This window comes from Phytophthora cinnamomi (assembly GCF_018691715.1).
Source record: "Phytophthora cinnamomi strain GKB4 chromosome Unknown Contig53, whole genome shotgun sequence".
NCBI lineage: Eukaryota > Oomycota > Peronosporomycetes > Peronosporales > Peronosporaceae > Phytophthora > Phytophthora cinnamomi.
The window spans coordinates 605797-628488 of NW_027150986.1; the positions used below are offsets into that span (position 1 = coordinate 605797).

The window sequence follows — 22692 nt, forward strand, 5'->3', positions numbered from 1 at the left end:
GGACAGCGCGCGTTTGATGATGACCCCGGCTGGACATCCTGGTAGTGTCGTTTGCGGGACCTGGTCCGTAGTTGTTGACCTCAATAGTGTGACGCTTTGCCACAATTCAAGTGCAGCGATCGGTGACCATGCCACCTTCGCTGCTGTTGCAGGCGTTGACGCTGCTGGTACTTTGCGCCGCACACACAGCCGCCTTCTCGCACAAGGACATCCAGCTGAGCAGGACCTTCGGAGAGGGCACCAAGGGCATCGCGTTCTCGGACATCACAGGGGTCAAGTTAGGCCAGACCTTCAGCTCCATCACGGTCAGAGGCGCCGAACGAGTCGACCAGGTGACTCTGCGGGTGGCGTCACCCGATGAGGAAACGTGGACGCACGGAGGCTCGGGCGGAACGGACAACATCCTGATCCTCGCTCCGAAAGAGTACATCACGTCGATGGAGGTCCACCTGGCCGAAAAGAGTGGACGGAAGCGTGTCGTCTATCTGAGACTTTGCACCAGTCTAGGCAACTCGGTCGGTGCCGGGTCCAAGACAGAGGAGAGCACGACGGTGGTGGCCCCCGAAGGGTTCCACCTCAGCGGGTTCTTCGGCCGAGCGGGGTCGGAGGTTTACGAGCTGGGCGCTATTTGGACAAGGATCAACGCGACGCATTTGCATCTCACGGACGACATGGGCTCTGAATGGTATGGCAAGAAGATCAGGAACTGGGTGGGCCCAACTGTCGGTGACGCGACGGACTCGGCCTGTTACAGGAAGACGGAGGCGTTCAACAGCGACAAACTCTGCCCGCTCGGTTACAACAAGACCGACAGCAACTGCATCGCGCAGTGCCCGCTGTCGTATCCTGTCAAGTGTTTTCAAGAGTGCATCCCGCAAAACGACGATTGCTTGCTGGAAATACTTCAGAAGACTGCGTCGGTCGTGGCGGTGATCTTCAACACGGCAACTGCAGGCGTGCTTGGGGAGGTCTCTGCGGCGTACAAGACCGCAAAGCTGGCGTACATGTGCGCTGCAAATATCATCAGCGTGGTGAGATCTCTCATCTACTTCCTCCGCTTCCAGCAGACCACTGCGCCTCAAGGATCAGTCGAAGAATTACTTTCCGTCGCGTATCAAAGCGACGTGGTGCTCGTGGACTTGCCCATCGCAGTGTGCACTTGCCTCGGCATGCCAGTTTCAATGGCAGCTAGGGTCACTGGTGTTGTGATCGCAGTTGTGGAGAACATTGTCAAGCAAGCGATCATCAACGGCGACCAGATTTTATCGTCGGCGACCGATGTGATGACTTTTCTCCACAACGTCAGCGCGCTCAACTCGCCCGATGACTCGACGGTCGTGGGTCTGCAAGAATTCATCGACTCCAACACGACCTGCGGATACCAGCTCAAACGTCTTACGGACCGTGTGAGCACCGCAGTCCAAAGCATTCGCAACGTGACGCCCAGTGCCACCAGCCAAGATGTCCGTGTAACCCTCAGCAGGTCGTCGCTTGTGCTGGACGAAGTAGCTGTCGTCACGAACAACTGCATGGGCGAAGTCCTGGGCAACAAGACGACCGCAGCCGCGTACCAGACTCGAGACTTGCTTCGCAAAACGATGGGTGTGATCATCGATCAGTTGATCGATACGAACTCGACCGATATGGGGGCCAACGTCGCCAAGGAGGACACGACACTCGAGTCGGCCAACCTCGGACTCGTTGTACTAGCAGGCCTGGATCCGACGGGCATTCTTTGGATGGTCTCCCAGTTTGTCCAGCCTACATGTGGGCCAACATCATTTATTGGTGAGATCGACGACGGCACGCTGTTCGACGCCCTGGGACTTACCACCGTGGATGAAGCTTTCGCAGGCAGCTACGGCGCCTGGACGAAAGAAGGCGACGGAATGGTGAATGTCGTCTTCACAAGTACCGATACCAAGGACGTGACAGTCGTCATCCATTCGGGTGGCAACGACTACACGAAGGTGAAGGTGCCGTCGTGCGAGACGGTGGCGTGGAACGCTACCGTGGCGGAGCTACAAGACAAGACCATGTACTTGGATCGATGGCGACCGAATTTTATTGGAATTCCGGGCTCGGGTGGCGGCTCGCTGGTGCTCTGGGTTCCCCGGTCATCGAAGGGCGGCCATTTGACTCTGAATGTCCGAATCAACGCGAGCTAGTCCGCGTTACTATAACTAGATAGGCTAATCTTACGCTGGCTAACGTGCTAGCGTCCTAACTGCAACTTATGGTTCTCATGCCCAACCGATCCACGAATTGATGTCAGGAATCTTATAAGCTCATTACTACTGTATGCCAAAATGATTCGATGAATTTCAAAGACGATCGGTTTGGTGGCCTTGGAGGCGAATCGACAGTAACACATGATTGCGCGTGCACATCGAGCCGGACTTTGGCACTCATCATTCGCACAAACATACTCGTGATGATGCTGCGGGTATCCTTCATATGGGCATGCAGTCCGATTTTTTTGAGAACTTGTCTCACTCACGACTGCTAACACGTATTATAGGCGCACAGGACGTCGTAAATCGGCGACCTCGAGCAGTCTTTGGACTTGTAAACGCAATTTTTACTCACCTGAAGGAACTGAGCCTGCGTACAATACCAATCCCATTTGCTATCATGGTGCAGATCCGGTGCGACTGCTCCAATTGTGCGGGCCATCCGGAAGACTAGAAGGACGCCGCCATTCCTCTTTTTGCCCTCCTCGGCGCGAGTTTGCGTTCACGTCTGCCCTCCGCAGACTCTGGACGATAACCACGTAGAACCCGGCGATGCCGCGCCTGGCGGTGCCGCAGGTGCTGGTGTTCCTGCTCCTCGTAGTTTGTTATGGACCAAGAACTATCGTGGACGCTGATAAGACAGATGGCACAACGACAGACGAAGACATTGTCCTCAGTGAGATCTACGGTGGTCCTCATGGCTACGCGTTTTCGGACATGTCTTCAATCACGCTCGGACGGACTCTCAGCTCCGTCACAGTGCGAGGTGCGCTACGAATTGATGCCATCTCGGCGCAGGCGTCGAAACCTGCTGGGTCCAATTGGGACCACGGAGGTTCGGGCGGCAAGGAGCATGTACTCGTTCTCGGCGACGGAGAGTACGTCAATTCAATGGAGATTCACTGGACTAAGAAGGGAACGCACACGCGCGTCTTCTACCTCAAGCTTGCGTCGAACAAAGGCAACTACGTGTCGGCAGGAACGAAGACAGCTAACCGCGCAACGGTGAAAGCCCCCAAAGGTTTTCAGTTGAGTGGATTCTATGGACGTGCAGCGTCTGAGGTTGATCAACTTGGCGCTATTTGGACACGGAGGTCGGCAAAACCTGCACTGCTTACTGATCGGATGGGGACTGGCTGGTACGGCAAGAGGATTCGCAACTGGGTAGGCCCCACTATCGGCGCGAACAGCGACACGGCTTGCTACCGACAAACACAGCATTTCAACAGCAGCAAAGTGTGCCCGTCAGGGTACACGAAAACTGGGGACTATTGTATCGCGCAATGCCCGATGGCATACCCCGTCGAGTGCTACCTTGAGTGCATTCCCCAAAATGATGATTGTGCACTGGAGATTATACAGAAGACGGTGGCGGTGGTGGCCGCAGTATTTAACGTGGCGACGGCAGGAATTTTTGGCGCCATCTTTTCCACTTTCAAGCATCCCAGGCGGTACTTCTTCTGTGGTGCAAATGTTGTTGGTGTGATCAGATCCCTCGTTTACTACATCAGATTCCAACAAACGACGGCACCTCAGGGAGCTGTAGAAGAAATACTAGCTGCGGCGTACCAGACGGATGTGGTTACTGTGGACCTTCCGGTTGCAATCTGTCACTGTCTTGGAATCCACGTTCCCCCGAGCCTGCAGTTCACGGGTATTGTGATGATGATCGTGGAGAATATCGTGAAGCAAGTTATCATTAATGGTGACGAAATTCTTTCCTCCGCACAAAATGTCTACACACTTCTCAACAACGCGAGCCTGGTCAATTCTTCCCATACAAGTGTGGATGCATTGGGGGAGCTCATGAAGACCAACTCAACCTGTGGATACCAGCTTAAGCGCCTTTCGGATCACGTAGCCTTCTCCGTCGTCGGCATCCGCAACACGACTCCTGGAGCCAATATTAATGACATCCGAGTGCAAATCAGCAACTCGCGGCTTGTACAAAAAGATATACCCGCAGCGACAAACAACTGTATGAACGAGCTGCTCTCCTATAAAACGAAGCAGGCCGCGTTTGAGACGAGAGATTTGCTTCGGAAGACGTTCGGAGTGATCGTCGAACAGCTCATCACGACAGCTACTACCAATATGGGGAAATTCGTCGCAATGGAGCAGTACCTTCTTGAAGTAACAAATCTGGGACTTACCGTGTTTGCCGGTCTAGATCCTACTAGAATTGTTTGGCTGGCGTCCCAGTTCGTTCAGCCGACCTGTGGACCCACTTCGTTTATCGGCGAAATCGACGATGGCTCGTTGTATGACGCGTTGGGTCTCACAACAGTGGATGAAGCGTTCGTAGGAAGCTACGGAGCGTGGAAGAATAAAGGAGACGGGATCGTCCGCATTTTTTTCAAAAGTATCGACACAAAGGACGTGACAGTCGTCATTTACTCGGGCGGTGAAAAGGTTACAAAGGTGGATGTGGATGCAGGCGAGACGGTGACATGGAACTCAACTATCTTAAAACTGCAGGACAAAGTGCTGTATCTGGATCGTTGGAGGCCAGACTTGATCGGCTTACCTGGTTCGGGTGGCGGATCACTGAAACTGTGGGTTCCCAGATCCTCTAGTGGTGGCCACTTGACGATGCACGTTATGATCAATGTAAGTTAGCTAAGTGAGTTTCGCCGTTAAAACTATACCGTAGATAGAGCAAATTTCTGCATGTACATGTAGAGCCTTAGAGCATTCATTTATGTGTTATACGTATGGTTCCGTAAGTAAATACTGAAGTATTATACTAAGTAACAAATAACTCACAGATGACAAACTGGTTACTCGAAGTGTGAGCCTCGAGAACACCCATGGAAAAATAATACTGTTCATCTAGCGGCATGAGGAGCACCTTGAACTAGAAATTGAATCTTTGCACACAGTGCGTCGTCCGGAAGTCCCGGCCCGGGACGACATGTAGCTCAAACTTTGAACTGGACGAAGAGGTTCTGGCAGGGATCGCCTTACAAATCCTGTGACCTATCGTATATATTTTTCTGCTCGTACATACGCGATTGGTGACAAGGACGATGGGAGGAGTGACGTCGCACACCACGTTTTGCACTTTACGAGCGCTGACCGCCTGCTAACGCATCTTTTGTCCGGTACCGAAGCGGATTCGTTCGCATGCAGGCGCTTCAGGTGTTGGTACTCCTGTTCCTCGCTGGGATTTACGGGACGAAGATATCCAGCTTAGTGAAGCTTTCGGTGGCTCTCACGGCGTCGCGTTCTCTGACGTCAACTCCGTTGCGTTTGGGCAGACAGCCAGCTCCGTCACAATTCGCGCTGGTGATCGCGTTGATGCGGTGACGTTGCAGGTTGCAACTCCATCCGAGTTGATGCTGTCCCATGGCGGATCGGGCGGGACGGACAACACGCCCACGCTAGCGGACGGCGAGCACATCACGTCAATGGAGATCCATTGGGCCAAGAAGGGCACGAGCAACAGGGTCTTCTCTATCTCAAGTTTGACACCAGCGACGGCAATGCTGTCTCGGACGGGACCACGACCGACACATCGCTGCCCTCGAAGGCTTCCAGTTGAGCGGGTTCTTCGGTCGCGCTGAAGGTGCAGTGGACCATTTGGTGTGATCTGGACGATAATCCAGGAGAACTACAGCGCTCACCGATAGCATGGGCTCGGATTGGTGCGGGGATAGGACCAGGAACTGGGTGGGCCCCACCATCGGCGTGGTCAGCGACTCGGCGTGTTACAGGAAGACCGAGTATTTCGACAGCCAGAAAGTGTGTCCTCTGGGCAACGTGAAGGACAGCAGCGACTACATCACGCAATGCCCGATATCGTATCCGGTGGTGCGCCACCTCCCCAGAATGACGACTGCTCCTGAAAATTTTCACCAGGGCTGCTTCGCCGCGTTCAACACAGCGACGTCCGGCGTATTCAGCGCCACCTTATCCCAGACTGGGAGTCCCAGTACAAGCAAGCGAAGCAGGGCTTCGTCTGCGCTTCGAACATCATCGGCATGCTCAAGCCGCTCATCTACTGCCTTCGATACACGCAAACCGCGGCACCTGCGGGGAACGTGGAGGAGCTGCTAGCCGTTGCCTACCAGTCGGATGTGGTGCTCCTTGACTTGCCCATCGCAGTGTGCAATTGCCTCGGCATCCCGGTCCCGGCTGGCGTCAAGCTCGCGGATACTGTGCTGGTGATCGTGGAGACCATCGTGAAGCAGGCCATCACCGACGGAGACCAGATCTTGTCGCCTGCAATCAGCGTCCCGCTCTCCACACGAAAACAAGCGCGATCAACTCCACCGGTGGGTGACACGACCGTGGACGAGCTGCAGGACCTCATCGACTCCAACTCGACTTGCGGGTACCAGATCAAGAACGTCACGGACTACGTTATCGCGTCGGTGAACGCCATCCGCAATGCAACGCCTAACGCCGCTGCCGACGACATCCGCGTCGCCATCAGCAGCTCGTCGATCGTGCTGATCGACATCCCCACAGCCACCAACAACTGCATGGGCGAGCTATTGGCTAGCAAAACGGCGGAGTCTGCGTTCAAGACCCGCGACTCGCTGCGAAAGACCTTCGGGGTGATCATCGACCAGCTCATTGAGACCGCGACGGTCGTCGGACGACCGACTTTGGGGCGTCTGTGAAAGAGAGCGACTACATGCTCGAGGTGGCCAATATGGGGCTCACGGTGCTGGGAGGGCTCGACCCGACGGGCATCGCCTACATGACGTCCCAGTTCGTGCAGCCCACGTGCGGCCCCACCTCGTTCATCAGCGAGGTCGACGACGGGTCCATGTACGACGCGCTCGGGACCCGAGCCCGAGTCGGGTTGTCGACCGTGGACGAGGCTTTCGAGGGCAGCTAGAGCACCGACACCAAGGACACGACGGTGGTCGTCCACACAGGCGGGGACAACTTCGCCGAGGTCGACGTGGCCGCAGGTGAGATCGTGGCGTGGAGCGCGTCGATCTCGGCGCAGCAGGGTGCCGTGTCGTACAGCGACCCAACCTCGTGGGCATCCCTGGGTCCGGCGGCGGCTCGCTCGTGCTCTGGATCCCGCAGGCATCTCAGGGCGGGCACCTCACCATGATCAACGCTAGCTAGCTAGACGTAGGTATCAGCCAGACAGGCACATGTAGCAGTAAGCGTGAGGTATCCCAGCTGTAAGACACCCGTCCTGGATACCTGCACGCCACATCTTGACTCCCACGCCGGCCTCATCGGATGGCGCTCACCACCCGCCGCCCACCGAAACAGAAGTCGACGGCGCAGCGCTGGATTCCGCGTTCACGTCCACCCGCAAGGATTGACAGCCACGTCGGACCTGAGCAGCTCGCGTTGAAGCCGCACGTGACGCCGCCCAGTTGCAACCGGACGCTCGGGTGCCACGCCGGCCTGTTCCGCGCGCACGGCTGCTATGATCGATCCTCGAGGATGAACGGCATCCTGCCGGTCGGCAGGCAAAGGTGCACGCGCATTTGGCCGAGCGGACCAGCTCGTGCATGGCAGTAAAGTTGCCTTTTTCCTCTCAGCGCGAGCGACTTTTGCCCCGAAACCGTCGCGCGGATACATCCACCCGCACGACAGCGCCGCGCATGGCTGGGTGGGTGGGCAAGGCGCGCGTCACCAAGCGAGGCCGACAGCCTTTGGGCAAGTGCATGCGAGTGCCAGCGCTGCGCTTGACTGCGCCGAGGCGGACCAAGCTGCGACTTCAACTTGGCCCGAAAGTATCCGGACGAGAGTCAGCGCGGGCCTTGAAGCGAGGCGTAGGTAACGCTGAGGGCTGTGGTGCTTGGGGCTCGCGAAAGTGGCTGGCGAGCCGGCAGCCAGATGGGCATGTGCTGCCCGTGCGCTGCTTTGCGCTGCTTTGCCGCACAGCGAGCGGACTGTGCAAACGCAGCAAGCAAACGTATCTTCACGGCCGGCGAGCGAGGGCTTTGACGCGGCCTTCGCCGTGTTGTGGTCCCCCCTATTGCCACACGACTCTACGGCGTTTCGTTTCTTTCAGCGGAGAGGTGCAACCGTTCTGATGGTTCGAAAAACATCTGCCCCCTAGCCCTCGGATTCGAATTTCGGCCTATCGCCCGTGGCACGAGCCTACCGTAACTTAGTGCCTGAAGTACTGACCGGTGGTGCTCAGACAGCGAGCGTATCAGCAGACGATATCCATCGACGGCGATCTCAGATGCCTGTGCTGGCAGGTCTTGCAGAGAGTTTGGGCTGTATTCACACTTGGTGATTTCTCCCAGCCCTGGTCTGGTCGTACAGTGAGATAAGGTCCTGTAGCGACTATCACGGGGCTTGCCACTGTGATACTTAGTACGCAAGGGCACGGGATTCGACCAGCCTAACAAGAACATACATCACAGCAGCCTCGCTCACTCGCGCGAACGTGGATGGTCTGCAAGTAGACTTCACAGAAACACGGCTAATGCGTCGACGCGCTCGCGCTAAGGAACAAGTAAGCCTTCGCGCACTGAAAATGACAATCGCGCCGTCACCTACATTGCCAACACACTATTAATACCGCCCGTCGAGACAGCTATCATACAGGCGCACGACCGCGTTCAAGCCGAGTGGGCCAGACATCAGCGACACCGACCCATTCAGTCCCCCTCAAAATCCACCAAAAGTCAAACGCACATTTGTTTTAGTCCTCCCAGACTACTGAATCACGTTACAAACTTCATCCTCATCTCCGTCTCGCCGTCTCATTGGCCGAAAGTCCTCAGTGACGACCTGCTGCCAGCCACAACACGACACTCGCCTCTTACCCGACGCCTATCACTTCGCGTTCCGCGCAAGAGGCCGCACTCCTCCTCCCCATGACGTTCTCTGGCGTCGCTGGCGCCGCGGGAGCCGCGCGCCTGCCCAAGGCGCTGCTGGCGTCGGGCGCCGCCGCCTCCGACATCCAGGCCGAGGCCGTCTCGGCCGTGCAGCTGCGCGTGGGCGACCTCTACTGGAAGCAGGACGGCAACTTCGGCTGGACGCTCGGCCAGGTCTCGGCCTTCGACGCTCAGCGGCAGCGCGCCACCTTCTGCCTCATCGACGAGGCCACGGGCGAGCCGCTGCGCCGCAGCCAAGAAGAAGAAGAAGCAGCAGCAGGAAAAGAAAAGCAGCTCGAGCAGCAGGTGGACCTGCAGCAGACGCCGCTATTCGCCGCCAACCCGCTCTTCAGGTGCGTCGGCAACTGCGTCTCTAACCGCGGTTAACACTAGCCTAACTGTTGCCGCAGTTAACACTAGCCTAAACCGTACATTACTAACAACCTGTCGTTGCAATGCAATTGATACGAGCAGCACGGCCGCGGACATGACGTCGCTGCGCCACCTGCACGAGGCCGCGCTGGCCAAGAACCTGGAGGACCGCGCGGCGCTGCAGAACCAGCGGCCGTACACCTTCATGGCCAACGTGCTGATCGCCGTGAACCCTCTGCGCCAGCTGCCCGAGCCCGACAAGATGCTCTTCGTGGGGCAGCCGCTGGACCGCTGCCCGCCGCACCCGTACAACGTGGCCGAGAGCGCCTACCGCCAGCTCTGCGCCGTGCGCGCCGTCATGCAGAACCAGAGCATCATCATCAGCGGCGAGAGCGGCTCCGGCAAGACCGAGACGTCCAAGATCATCCTCGACTTCCTCACCATGCGCGCCGTGCACAACCCGGCGCTGTCGTCGGCCTCGGCCTCCTGCACGTCGGACGACGAGATGGAGCCCGAGCTCACGGCCCACAGCCGCCCCGTGCTGGGCTGCATGGGCCCGCCGGGCTCCTCGACGCTCGCCATGTCGTACCCGCAGTCCAGCGGTAAGAGGAAGCTGTCCCCCGTGGCCGTGGGCGAGCGGCTCATGGAGACCATCCCTATTCTCGAGTCGTTCGGCAACGCCAAGACGCACCGCAACCACAACTCGAGCCGCTTCGGCAAGTACATGAGGCTGCAGTTCGCCAACGAGACGCACGAGCTGTCAGGAGCAAGCATAGACACGTACCTTCTCGAGAAGAGCCGACTGGTGTTCCAGCCGCAGGGGGAACGCAACTTCCACGTCTTCTACGAGCTGCTGCACTCGGACGACACCGAGTATCTGGAGAACGCACTGCACTTGAAGGCCAAGTCGCCCGAGGACTACTCGTACCTGAACCAGTCAGGCTGCATGCGCTCTGATCTTATTGACGATGCAGAGAACTTCCGGAACTTGAAGAGCGCGCTGCAGTTCATTGGCATTCGAGAAAGCGCACAGCACGAGATTTTCAGACTGGTGGCGGGACTGCTGCACATGGGCAACATCCACATTAGCCAAGAGGATACGGAGGAGGGAGAAACGGCCTGCATCCGCGAGGATGATCTCGAATCGCAGGAGGCTGTGCGTCACGCCTCGGAGCTTCTTGGTGTCTCTAGGGAGCAGCTCACGGAAAGCATTCTGCTCAAGCGAATCATGACGCGTGGATCCCGACGCAACTCCATCTACTTCATTAAGCGTGATGTTCGTAACGCCGTATACTCGCGTGACACGATCGCCAAGACTATCTACGAGAACACTTTCACGTGGCTCATGTGGGAGTGCGCTGCGGCTTTAGACTACGACTCGTTCCGCAGCGACGTGGTGCCCTACATTGGTGTTCTGGATATCTTCGGTTTCGAGGACTTTGAGCCCAAGAACCGCAACTCGTTCGAGCAGTTGCTTATCAACTACGCCAACGAGACGCTGCAGAGCCTTTTCAACGCCTGCATTTTCGAGGCCGAGCAGGAGCTGTACAAGAGCGAGCACATCTACCACCCGACCAACCACTCGCTTTCGTTCCCGTTCCCGCTGGCTGGCCAGCCTCTGAAGGTTAAAGACCCAGAGAATGAGATCGACTTTTTGGCGGAGCAGGTGGCTCCCAGCGGCGACCTCGTGGCCTACTCGGACAACCGTGAGTGCTTGAACCTCATTGCTAGTCGCCACGGTGGTCTTTTCGCCACCATTGATAACGTGTCAAGACTTCCCATGCCGTCGGACCGAAAACTGAACGAACGCCTGCACACTCTGTTCAAGCGCCACCCGTGCTTCCCGACGCCCCACCCGAAGGACATTCGCGACACTTTCCTCATCCGCCACTACGCCGGCACCGTGTCATACACGATCGACTCGTTCGTCGACAAAAACAACAACATTATCTCGGACCAATTTGAGGAGTTGCTGAAGAACTCATCGTCGCGAGTGCTACAAGACCTGACAGGCAACAGCCGTAATGGCAACCGGGCACGCTCGGCCTCCAATGTCTCGACCAAGTCGGCTGGACTTTCGCCTCTGGGTGGTGGGTCGGCATCGTCGAAGCGTCTCAAGGGAGGTAGTACGTCCAACCTTTTCTCCACACAGATGAAGGGGCTCACGACTGAACTGGAGGGTACGAGCTGTAACTTCGTGCGCTGCATCAAGCCGAACACGCAGATGAAGGTCGGACATTTCGATCGTCCTTTCGTCGTCGAGCAGCTCCGGTGCTCGGGTACAGTCCAGGCTTGCGAGGTGCTGCGTGTTGGTCTTCCCACGCGAATCCTGTACGCCGAAGTGGTTGATGTGTACCGCAACTTGCTGCCGTACGAAGTCTTCCGTCGCTTTGACTCGAACGACAAACTCTTTACGCAAGCCATCCTTTGGGCTTATGATTTCCCTACGGGAGCCTACCGCCTGGGTGACACTCGTCTGTTTTTCCGCACGGGCAAGATTGATCTGCTTGACAAGTTACTTACACCGGCCCCGGCGTCGACTGAAAACCTGGGCAAGCAATTGCTGCTCTACTTGCGCAAGAAGCACTGGATTAGTGTCACAACTGCTGTGATTACCTTCAACGCGTTCAAGCGCGTTTTCCAGGACGTTCGATACCGTCGTCGTGCTACGATGATCCAGTGCATGGTGCGCCAGCACCTTGCCCGGAAGCGTGTGCGGAAGATTCGCGTGCAGCTTCGTATGCACAAGCTCTGGACTCGGATGTCGCACCAGGCGCAGATCATGCACGCGTACCAGGACCGACCCGAGGACAAGATGGTGCTTCTCGACAAGTTGCTTGCTAAGAATTACCTCCCTGTGCAGCAGCGCTGGCTGCTCAAGTGGCTGGGCCCTCTGCAGCGCGTTATTTACTTGCAGAAGCGCTGGAAGAAGATCACCGCCCAGTATATGGCAAAACGTGGTTTCTTGTGGCTTTACGAGACAGTACGACGGAAGCGCAGTGCACTGCGGGTTCAGGCACACGTCCGCGCGATGATCGCGAGAACCCGTTTCCTGAATCTTAAGAAGAAGGCTCTTGCTCGTCACCGTTGGCACGCTGCCTACCTGAAGGTGAAGGTTTTCGGTTTGTTCAACCGTCAGCTCCGGCTGATCCACGTCGATCGTCTCGAAAAGGACAATGCGACTCTGATGAACAGCATGGCAGCTGTGACCGACAAGTTGGGCGAGGCTCAAGAGGAGGCGAAGACAGCGAAGCTACAGCTCAAGCAACTCCAGGTGTCGTACGACGAGGTAAAGATCGAGGCCAAACAACAGCAGCAACGCCTGGAAGAGCTGGAGCTGGCTTTACAAGCCAGAAGGTTCGAGGTTGCAGAGTTGCGGCGGCAGACAACCTATAGTGGCGGCTTGGTGGAGCGCATTATTCGCTTTTTCACCTGCAGTGCTGCCATCTCGCCTCCTTCATCGCCGCGAGGCATGGTCACACCTTCTCGGTTGCCTACTTTGAGACGGCAGACGCAGTCGGCGTCGGAGGAAACCTCTGACAAAGGCGAGCGGATCGTGTGGGCTACGCCCTTGAGCGAGGCCGTCATGATCCCGGAGGAGGACGGTGGTGCAGCCAAGCGGCGTATCAGCGTCACTGCGGTGAGCGAGGAGCCTGCATTCGACTCGGAGGAGGAGGAATTCCGCTCCAAGGACGCCGACATGTTGTGGTCTGTGTCCAGGTACATGTTCTAAGGTCCAAGTGTTCATTGATTTTCGTGGAGTTGCTCGCGGCAAGAAGCATGCGCCTCCTATCGACGCCAAAGTCCCAAGACCCACGTCGACTTATATTATTCGCGTAGCGCACGCGCTGCATGGCAGCTCTATATTATGTAAACTAAGGTGTGAGTTTGCCAGGTTTGATCGAGACCGCGTCTTGGTAGCCTAGCGTACATGTGTAGCACGGAGCCATCGGAAGCTCCTGCGTACGTGGCAGTGTGGCAGATAGCAACCTTAATTTGATGCACTTGTGTCATTGTATCTCGTGGTAGTCGCGTTCGTGTCTATGGTGGCAAAACCGCCTTGCTTGTCACTGTGAGCACTGCAACCAGTGACAAGGAAGACGGTTTTGCTCGGCACGAAGTTATTGCGCGAGCAGCAAGCGTCATGCAACCAAGTTGCCAAGCGATCTTTGAAGTAAGCGATCTTGGAGCAAGCAATCCTTGAGGCAATTGTCAAGCGCCCCTCAAGGTCATGTTGTCTTTTGATGACCATCGCGCCTCTGCGCGCCCGTAACTGCGCTGGAAACACCGGCGTGAGCTCGCTGCATCATGGACGCATGCTGGAACGCGAAACTTCGCATCACACACAGTATCCTAAAACAACCTCCAAGACACTTCGCTATTGTCTACATGTAGTTTTACCGCCGGCGACTTGTTCCCTACATTCTGCCTACAATGTGGCGTAGACGGCTTGCTCAATCAGCATCCGAGCAGTGTCGTTGCTGGGCTGCACCTCCAACAGCAGCACAGCGGCGCGATGCGCCAAGCTCCATCGCTGCAGTCTCGTAGCGCAAGTTCCTAGTCCGACGAGAGCCTCGACGAGCTGCGGCTTCAACTTGATGGCGGTCTCGTAGTGGCCGAGAGCTCTCCCGAAGTTGCCTGCGCATGCAAGTAGAATGCAATACACCAACAGCAAAGTGAGAAGTGAGTACGAGAGTTAAGCCAGCGACCACACAGAATACGAGGTCAAACTCACCGCTCTGATACTCGACCATGGCGAGTTTGTTCCACGCGTACGCGAACTCAGGGAAGTCGTGCACCACTTGCTCCAGCATCTCGCGAGCTTCGTCCCACTTCTTCTGCCCAGCGAGCTCCACAGCTCGCTGCACCTCATTCTGCGCACTCTGCCCGCACTCCCCGAGCCACATGCCTTCCAGACTGGCCATCACGAACTGGACGATGGTGCTGTCGTCGCAGCGCAAGTACGTCAGCAACTTGTCTTCGTCCGCAGACTGCAGTTGGATGATGGATGGCGCAGACACAGCAACGTCGGCAGCTTTGGGCTTTCCAGAGATGTCAGTTGGATACCGAGCTGCCAAAGCCTCCGACGCGATGTGGTGCGTGCCATCAAACCCGTCGAAGTACAGCAAAAGCGCGGGGTGAACAACCGCCTGCAACAACACAAAACCCCAAAACTATTAGGGATGTTGCACCCAGTTACAAATGATGAAAAAAACTACCTTCGGAGACTCATCCAGGCGGATTTCTTCTTGGGGCACGTTGTACAATTTGCTGGCGAAGCTGCAGTTGACGAACGAATCAAAAGGTCAGCTCCACTTGGTTGTTGTGGCAATAACAACATGTTTTTAGAATAAACCCACCCACCTAAAGCCAGGACTGTGAGGTAGAATGTCGTACACAACTCGAGGCCCCGCCGCTGCTTCAATTCCGTCCGTGGTCACGTGCCAGGCGAATATCACACCCCTCTTCTCGCCTTTCACTTCAACCACGTCCCCCACCAAAAACTCGATGGCGTTGCTGCGTTCCTACAGTAGAATCCACCAACCCAGTTGTCACCAAAAACAAGTTCTCTCAAATTTAATACTACCCACCCAACCCACCTTGGGTCCAAAAATCCCCCTGGTCTCTAAATTCCCGGATCAGCGCGTTGTGGTCGTCCACGCTCTTCAACGCATCGAAGGCGGCGTCAATCCTGGCGTCCAATGCCGCCTGATCTTTAGCATCCACGGGCTGCCCAAACCCTGAGCGCACGATGGCAGCAAAAGTTCTGTTGCTGGCGCCCCGTCGCTTTAGCACCTCCATATCCTCGAAGCGTCGCACGAACATGCGCTCGCGCTGCCAGTCGCTCTTGACGCCGGCGTACGAGGCCACGGCGCCCGAGCGGATGGCGTTGTACAGCGTGCGGCCGGCCTCCACGTCGCGCTGCAGCGTCTGCGTAGAGCGCAGCAGCGTCCTGGAGCAGCACGCGCAGAGTATAAATTGTGAGATTCCCTTAACGCGAGCTGTTTGCATGCAACACGCACCGATAGAGAGCTATCACCACAGGAGACGCCATGGCAACACCAGAATGCAAAATGGACCACAAAAAATCCCATCCGCCAATCAGATGCGTTAACACTTCAAATAACAGAAATCAATATACCCTATTGGTCGAAAAAAGTTTTAGCACAAGATACTCCACGTCAAAGTCACTTTACTTTGAGAGAAAGCTTTAGGTGGTGTTAACCATGGCGCAGGCGCTGGAGGGCTTCGACGTAGAGGCGTACGCCGCCAAGTACAGCGGGCGCAACCGCACCGAGCGCCTGCTGTTCCTCACCAAGACGTGCCCGTCGCTGCAGGCCGAGGCGCGGCGCGCGCTGCTGCGCGAGCTCAAGGGCAGTCTGAACATGGGACTGTACGCCGAGCTTTTAGATGAAAAGGCCCAGGAGGACGCCAGCTTCATCGACAATGTGAAGCACAACGCGGCGCAGCAACACGAGCGGCTGGAGCAAGAGCTGAACTCGTACAAGTCCACAATGATCAAGGAGAGCATCCGGGTAAAAAGCGGAATAAAAAGTTTAGGCTAGTGTTAACCTGTTTAGGCTAGTGCTAACCGCTTATTGTGTTATCTTTGGGTGCAGATGGGTCACAACGACTTGGGAGACTTCTACTATGAGTTGGGAGATCTGCCAGCTGCGCTCAAGAGTTTCGCCCAGGCGCGCGACTACTGCACCACGGACAAGCACATCATTGAGATGTGTCTGAACGTGAGCAAAGTGGCGCTGCACATGCGCAACTTTGGCCATGTGACCAATTACCTAAGTAAATTGGAGCAAGTGAACGCCTCCCAAAGTGACCCAATGTAAGGGTCGAAATGGGCTTGTTGCATATTGCAACTGGGCAATGCCTATAGGTTTTAACAATTTTTATTTTTGTTTTGCAGCTTGAAGTCGAAGATCGCGTCGGCTTTTGGCCTTGTGGCGTTGAACGAGAAGAATTATCACGCGGCAGCCTCCAAGTTCATCGAGTGCAACGCGGAAATCGGCGCGAGCTACAACGAAGTGCTGCACGCGGAGGATATTGCGCTCTACGGCGGAATTTGCGCGCTGGCGTCGTTCAAGCGCGAGGAGCTGAAGGAAAAGGTGGGGATAACAGTACACTTTTTGTTTTACTTTCATACCGGTAAACACTCATTTTTGTGTGTTTTGCTGACAGGTGATCAACAACTCGTCGTTCAAGGCGTTTTTAGAGCTGCTTCCGTGGCTGCGTGAGCTTATCACGGACTTCTACTCGAGCAACTATGCATCGTGCCTGCAGACGCTGGAGAAGATGAAGGTACATTGCTGCTCTACTGACGACACATTTGCTGGGATTTTACTTACATTTTTGGTGTATCTATATATGTGTCGATAGCCTGAGCTCAAGCTGGACCTGTACCTGTGTGAACACGTGGAGAAGCTATGCAAGGAGATCCGCAGTCGTGGCATTATTCAGTACTTCTACCCGTACCTGTCAGTGGACCTTCACCAAATGGCGCGCACGTTTAATACCCCGACACCGGACCTCGAGAAGGAAATTTGCGAGCTCATCGCTGCTGAGCGCTTGCACGCGCGCATGGATTCGTATCAGAAGGTTCGTTTTACAGCGTTGAAGTGCTGTCAATTGATATCCAGGGACTAACAGCTACTGGATGGTTTGGCTTTTTTAGGTGTTGTATGCGTATCACCCGAACCAGCGCGCTGCCACGTACGAGCGCGCGTTCGAAGTGGGCCGTAAGTACGCTGCCGAGTCGCGCAATCTGCTGTTGCGCATGAGTCTGCTCAAAAACAACGTTATTATCCGCGACACATAAATCCCCGTGCTATGCATCGTCCGGCGGTATCTCGACGCTTTCCAGCGCAGCCAGTGCTTGCACGGTTTATCCGGTAATTGGCAATCGTACGTGATTTAACTACTTACATGCATGATTCAGGTTTCATGCAGCATGAAACCTGGTGTTTGTTTGTTATCCGAAGAACTGCCTCAAAAATAGCCAAAAGTGAGGTGTTCTACCGTTAAGTGTGTGTAGTTTCGCTGTCTGTTGGCCTTCAGCGATCGGGTCGCGTACTTGATCCAGCTACGATTCTCTACCATGAACGACGAGATAGGAGACAGCAACGCAGTTGATTCTTCCAGCTGCGAGCAGCAGGCGATGTCGGTATCGGAATCGTTGAATCACGTGCAAGAAGGTTTGAGCATGCACAACAGCGCATCGCGTGCAATTTTGCTGCATATCTGTCAACGCCTCACTCGGCTCGAAGCAAGCATGGATGATGCGCGCGGAGATATCTACCAGCTACGCCACGACACCAACGAAGGATCGGAAACTGTTCGTGGTGAAGTCTCGGGCGTGCATGACAGGGTGAACACCATCACTACCAAATTGAAAGAGTACGCAAACGTGATGGACGTTTTCCAGAATGACATCCGTTCGCACACGAACAGTATATCGGTGCTGACGTCCAAGGTCAAGAAAGAAAAGGAGCACATCAAAGTCGTCGATACGGTGAGTCAATTTCTTGCGTGAAAACATGCACGGTGCTTTGCTAAAATGCATTGTGATATCTCAACAGAAAGTCGAGAATCACCGCAATGATTTCAACAATCGCTTCACAGAGCTGACGCAAAAGTTCCAGGAGCTACCGCTTCAGCTCGCAGCTCTGCAACCGGCACCTCCCAGCCACATACCTGAAAAGTTTACCTTCCAGACCAATGACGAGAAGTTATCACTGCAAACGCACCTAAAACGTCTTGATGGCACGAAACGTGCCCAGGGCTACACCGATTTGCAGCCTTTCACGATTCCCGAGGATATGAAGTCGAAAGTGGAGACTCGAATCCGGCAGCAAGAGGCAAGCAAACGCGAGGCAGATGCCCGAGCTGCTGCTGAGCTAGCAGATGCGTACCGGCGGCTCCAGCTCGCTGCGGTCAACAGCAACAATCCACGACTCAGCGAAGTCCACATGACCCTGGATCGGTGCCAACAAGAAGTGAAGCGTGCATTCCAGTTGATTCGTACATCGAACCTGCAGCTTTACTCGTACTGCGAATCCAAGGCTGAGCGGATGGAGATCACGGCACTACAGAACGAGATCAAGCAGCTACGGACTCGTATCCGTGAAATTGAAAATTGTCCTCGGCCAAAGCAGCTACAGTTTCAGCTTGGCGGCGAGAATACAGGCACCCCCTCCGATGGACTTGTAGTGGGGGACAAATCTGCTGCACCCAGCGCGAAAAGAACGTCGCAGCATTTATCAAGCTCGCAAATCCCTGTTCTCCGAGTTTCACTGCTGGAGTTGTCGAGGAATTTGAATCTGCTGAAGCACCGGTGGAAGAAGCACAAGCGACTCAATCCCAACAGCGGCACGAACGTGAATCCGGTTGCTCAGAAACATCTCGACAAACTCGTGGAGCTAATCAACGATGCGTATGCCTCCATGGCGCAGGAACCGGTCGATCTTGCCGCTGCAGAGGCTCATGTGGAGAAAGTAGGCCGCGTCTTGGGATCGGACTTTTCGATGCAGATTTTGGCGCTGATAGGCGGACGCAGTGACGAACCGGAGAGCTATCGATTCCCCGTGGCAATTACTGCTCGAGCTGCAGCAGGTGAGATGGCTGCGGCACTGTGCAAGTACTCGGAAGCGTTTACGGACATGTTCTTCCGGAACGAGGCCGACAACAAGGTGGCTACAGCAGCGATGAACGAGTGGGCGTCCGAAAAGCGTACGGTTGAGAATATTGGTCGAGAAGTGAGCTCTCTTGCTCGCAGCCAACATGTACTCGAGGTCACGCTGGCTAGACTCGCGGCCGCGATGCAGAGGAAGAACGTCTTGAACGGAAACGAAGTGGATGGGGATGGCAGCGAGAGCGAAGTGGACGTGTTTCATTCGTGGACAACTATGGGGGACGAGCTGCAGCAGCTAAAGGGTCAGATTGAAGCGATGAGCAAACACTTTGTGACTGAAAGTGCTCTCGCAGAGATGCTACGAGATCTCAAGCATAGTACACCGTTCACAGGCATCACTGGGGTTGTAGTCGGGCAGAGGTATCAATCTGGTGGAGCTGTTACTCCGCCAGTAGTGGGGTCACCGCTAATGCCATTGGACTCACCATCGTCGGCCTCACTCTTGAAGCGACCGCCGACTGTCGAAAACGACTCGTCTGCAAACAAAATGCTCGCAGCAATCACGCTGGAACCGTCAGAAGACCGATTGAGGTCTCAAGCGAAGCTGGATCCGCTGCAGGTAGTAAAACTCAATGGGTCGAGTCGCCAATCTGGGAGATCCGATGCACAAGAAAGTCTTGGGTCAGGAACAGGGTCAATAACGAGTCGAATTCACGCACGGGCGCAGATGCTCCGACCAAAGAGCATGCAACGCCCGAACTGACACACTGTGCGTACACTTGTGTGAGTCCGAAAGAAGCACTTCACGACCAGTACAAGATGTCCATTCCCCGCTCGCTCAGATTCTTGCCCAAAAACTATTGTTTTGCCACCTTACCCCTTCCACCGCGTTCTATTACAAGCCAGTCTGGGTCCAGCCATCCGTGAGCTAGCGATTCAATATAAAAAAGCGGACACCGTGCACCGCACTCCTCCTCCTCCGTTGCTCTCCAGCACAATTCTCACGGCAGCGGCTCCGACGCGTCGCCCACACGCTTCAGGTGCAAGTACGCGTCGGTGCCGTACCCTTCCATGGAGATCACCTGCAGGTCTCCTCCGAAGTAGCGTGCAAACAGCCTGCTGATCGGCAGTCCGTAGCCCAATCCGGCGAGCGGGGAGTCCCCGCCGAAGTCATTGGGAGCTTCGAGCCGCTCGAACGCCTCCGAGTCGGCCGTCGTGTACAGATAGGACCAGATCCTGGACACCGACGAGCGCGGGATGCCCCCGCCCTCATCGGAGATCTTGATGGATACGTCCTCATTGTCCTCTCCGTCTGCAATGACGATCTTGATGGGGGGCATGTCGTTGTCTACGCCGTGGAACTCCACCACGGCGCGCATGGAGTTCTTGATCACCTCGAACAGCATGTGATGCAGGTGACTAGGCACAAAGGGCATGGAGAAGTCCGTGTGGCCGTGCAGCTCGACCTCGGGGCGTCCCCGTACTGCCTGAGGCACATGTGTCTGGCCGTGTCAATGGCCGCCAGTGCGATCTCGGCGGGGGACGTGCTCTCGCAGATGCAGCCCACCCAGCCCTCCTCCTCGTCGTGCAGCGCGATGTGCTGGCTCATGAGCATCCTGATGCCGATCCTGGACATGTAGAAGGCGTCCAGGAACGAGTGCAGGTCCGACAGGTCGGCGAACTCCTGCGAGCGGAGGTATCTCTCGCCCAGCGCCTTGCCGCCCTGCTCCTTCTGCGAGAAGGAGCGGAAGAGCTGCATCTTGAGCTCGTGCACTCCCTTGGCCATGGTGTAGAGCGTGCCGCTGTGGCGCGTCTTGATGCTCTCGATGAGCGCGCGGAAGGCCAGCTCGTCCTGGAAGCTCTCGACCTTGGGGAAGCGCAGCAGCTCGCGCGCCGAGTCCACGTACCACGCACGCACCTGCTGCACGGACGGCATGTCGCTCAGCCCGTGCGGCAGGTTCTCCAGGTTCTTGATGCGGTGCGCGTACCGCACGGGCAGCTCGCCGTGCAGGAAGCGCGCCGACTGGATGAGCTTCTGCGGCGAGATGGCCGTGCCGAATTCCAGCAGGTACTGCAGCGACACGCCCGTCTGCGGCAGCCGCGCCAGCTCGTCGATCTTGGCCGCCATGGCCGCGTCGCTCGGGCGCGCGCTGGAGGCCGCGCGGCGCAGCGGGGCGGCGACTCCGCGGCGCATTGTCTAGCGATCGTTGATGCTCTTGGCAAGTTCAGGAATGACGCATTCGACGTGAACGATGGTGGTGGAACCCGCGAGAGGTGATGTTGTTGGCGCAGGGAGAGGTGTTACTTCAGCGTTACATTTGTTAATTGACAAGGGAACTGTATTGAGGACTGTGATAGTTGATGAAGATTAGGTAGATGGAAGATTATCTGATATGACGGGAGGAAAGGTGAAGGGAGGAAACAGCAGATGCATTTTTTTTTTCTTGTGGAGCCCAGGCCAACTTCAACTCTGAAGGTAACGGCTCAGACTCGCAATGTTGAACTCGGCGCACCACCTGAATCGGCGTATGGTTTGTGGCTCATGCGAAGACGTAGAATGACCTCACAATTATTATCGGGCCTAGGACGGGTTGATCCGCACGTACATTGTGATATGCCCGCCTTCCGACGATCGCGGGATCCACATCAAGAGCGAACCACCTCCCTTACCGGGCAAACCTAAAATGCCCGGGCGCCAACGACCCAGATACAACGTTTTGTCCTCTAGCTGTGGGAACGTGGAGTCCCACCGTGGGACTCCCACGTCACCGTGTCGCCAGCACCCACGTCGACTTTGGTGAAGCCGTCGCCGCCGCTATGGACGAACACAGTCACATCTTTCGTGTCGACGCTCTCGAAAGTGAGACGCACAATGCCGTCACCCGAGCGCGTGTATGACCCGTAGCTTCCCGCGAAAGCTTCATCCACCGTTGTGAGTCCCAACGTGCCGAACAGCGTCCCGTCGTCGATCTCCCCCACATAAGCTGTGGGCCCGCATATAGGTTGCACGAATTGCGAAGCCATGTATGCTATACCAGTGGACGCCTACCTAATATAGCTTAGTCGAGCGGCTTATCTGCAGCGATTAAGACCGACTTAACCCTTTCACTACCAGAGATTTCTTACGGGTCTCCTTGGACCTATGGCTCCAGCAAATCAATTCAACGCACAGGGGAAAAAACGACCAATCAAAAACACCAATTTTTACACGTGGCGACGGTGGTTTACTTCACGGTACTCCCAATCAAAAGTTTGAGAGGTCGAGCTACATGCCGTCGCGCCCTGGTCAGTGTCGCTACAACGGCAATGGTCTATGGAAGTAGGAGCCGTTTGGGGTGGACATCACGGCGAGCCCACTGAGGATGCTGACCTCCGAGCGGTGGCGTCGGAGCCCGCGCGCTCTCGACTCAGCGTCATTCCGTTATAGCATTATCCCAAGTATGCGTGCTTAGCCGAGCACCCCATGTAGTAGCAGTTTCCAATCTACATCCGCCAACCGCTCGCACTCCTGCACATGCAATCCTGCGTAACATTCACACTGGCTTGCTATAACGCTATCACTGTAAGCTTATCTAGTTTGGTTAGGATTCTGTAGCGTTGCCTGATGTATGAATTTGAATATTAGCTCGTATAC

At 55.9% G+C, this 22692-nt stretch overlaps 9 protein-coding genes across 12 annotated transcripts; 6 read left to right on the plus strand and 3 right to left on the minus strand.

The window, feature by feature from the left end:
- Positions 1-128: 128 nt before the first annotated feature.
- On the plus strand, positions 129-2168 carry IUM83_00176 (uncharacterized protein; the record flags this gene model as incomplete). Of its 2 annotated transcripts, XM_067923925.1 has the most annotated exons (2): positions 129-608; positions 704-730. In XM_067923925.1, 2 exons carry the CDS (start codon positions 129-131, stop codon positions 728-730), a joined length of 507 nt encoding a protein of 168 aa, XP_067788750.1. The 2 variants fall into 2 exon arrangements, with proteins under 2 accessions (XP_067788750.1, XP_067788751.1); XM_067923926.1 differs by having other exon boundaries at positions 129-2168.
- A 618-nt stretch (positions 2169-2786) lies between these two features.
- IUM83_00177 lies at positions 2787-6862 on the plus strand (the record flags this gene model as incomplete). 3 transcript variants are annotated; one of them, XM_067923928.1, is made up of 3 exons in its annotated part: positions 2787-3262; positions 5894-6037; positions 6121-6862. In XM_067923928.1, 3 exons carry the CDS (start codon positions 2787-2789, stop codon positions 6860-6862), a joined length of 1362 nt encoding a protein of 453 aa, XP_067788752.1. The 3 variants fall into 3 exon arrangements, with proteins under 3 accessions (XP_067788752.1, XP_067788753.1, XP_067788754.1); XM_067923929.1 differs by lacking the exon at positions 2787-3262 and having other exon boundaries at positions 5868-6037; XM_067923927.1 differs by lacking the exons at positions 5894-6037; positions 6121-6862 and having other exon boundaries at positions 2787-4853.
- A 14-nt stretch (positions 6863-6876) lies between these two features.
- Positions 6877-7083, plus strand: IUM83_00178 (Myrosinase-binding protein; the record flags this gene model as incomplete). The annotated part of the gene is made up of 1 exon (XM_067923930.1): positions 6877-7083. One exon carries the CDS (start codon positions 6877-6879, stop codon positions 7081-7083), a length of 207 nt encoding a protein of 68 aa, XP_067788748.1.
- A 1960-nt stretch (positions 7084-9043) lies between these two features.
- Positions 9044-13415, plus strand: IUM83_00179 (myosin-like protein; the record flags this gene model as incomplete). The annotated part of the gene is made up of 3 exons (XM_067923931.1): positions 9044-9396; positions 9518-13135; positions 13355-13415. The coding sequence occupies 3 exons, from the start codon at positions 9044-9046 to the stop codon at positions 13413-13415; spliced, it is 4032 nt and encodes a 1343-aa protein (XP_067788749.1).
- A 429-nt stretch (positions 13416-13844) lies between these two features.
- On the minus strand, positions 13845-15470 carry IUM83_00180 (O-linked N-acetylglucosamine transferase OGT; the record flags this gene model as incomplete). The annotated part of the gene is made up of 7 exons (XM_067923932.1): positions 13845-14053; positions 14151-14565; positions 14635-14695; positions 14780-14834; positions 14914-14940; positions 15016-15368; positions 15439-15470. The coding sequence occupies 7 exons, from the start codon at positions 15468-15470 to the stop codon at positions 13845-13847; spliced, it is 1152 nt and encodes a 383-aa protein (XP_067789353.1).
- A 172-nt stretch (positions 15471-15642) lies between these two features.
- IUM83_00181 (COP9 signalosome complex subunit 1) lies at positions 15643-17246 on the plus strand (the record flags this gene model as incomplete). Its single annotated transcript, XM_067923933.1, has 6 exons — positions 15643-15951; positions 16036-16256; positions 16338-16536; positions 16610-16729; positions 16808-17026; positions 17103-17246. 6 exons carry the CDS (start codon positions 15643-15645, stop codon positions 17244-17246), a joined length of 1212 nt encoding a protein of 403 aa, XP_067789352.1.
- A 453-nt stretch (positions 17247-17699) lies between these two features.
- IUM83_00182 (COP9 signalosome complex subunit 1) lies at positions 17700-19468 on the plus strand (the record flags this gene model as incomplete). The annotated part of the gene is made up of 3 exons (XM_067923934.1): positions 17700-17939; positions 18007-19360; positions 19437-19468. The coding sequence occupies 3 exons, from the start codon at positions 17700-17702 to the stop codon at positions 19466-19468; spliced, it is 1626 nt and encodes a 541-aa protein (XP_067789351.1).
- Positions 19469-20059: 591 nt separating this feature from the next.
- IUM83_00183 (pyruvate dehydrogenase kinase-like protein) lies at positions 20060-21252 on the minus strand (the record flags this gene model as incomplete). The annotated part of the gene is made up of 2 exons (XM_067923935.1): positions 20060-20477; positions 20543-21252. 2 exons carry the CDS (start codon positions 21250-21252, stop codon positions 20060-20062), a joined length of 1128 nt encoding a protein of 375 aa, XP_067789350.1.
- Positions 21253-21639: 387 nt separating this feature from the next.
- On the minus strand, positions 21640-22082 carry IUM83_00184 (uncharacterized protein; the record flags this gene model as incomplete). The annotated part of the gene is made up of 2 exons (XM_067923936.1): positions 21640-21737; positions 21809-22082. The coding sequence occupies 2 exons, from the start codon at positions 22080-22082 to the stop codon at positions 21640-21642; spliced, it is 372 nt and encodes a 123-aa protein (XP_067789357.1).
- Between the last annotated feature and the right edge of the window lie 610 nt (positions 22083-22692).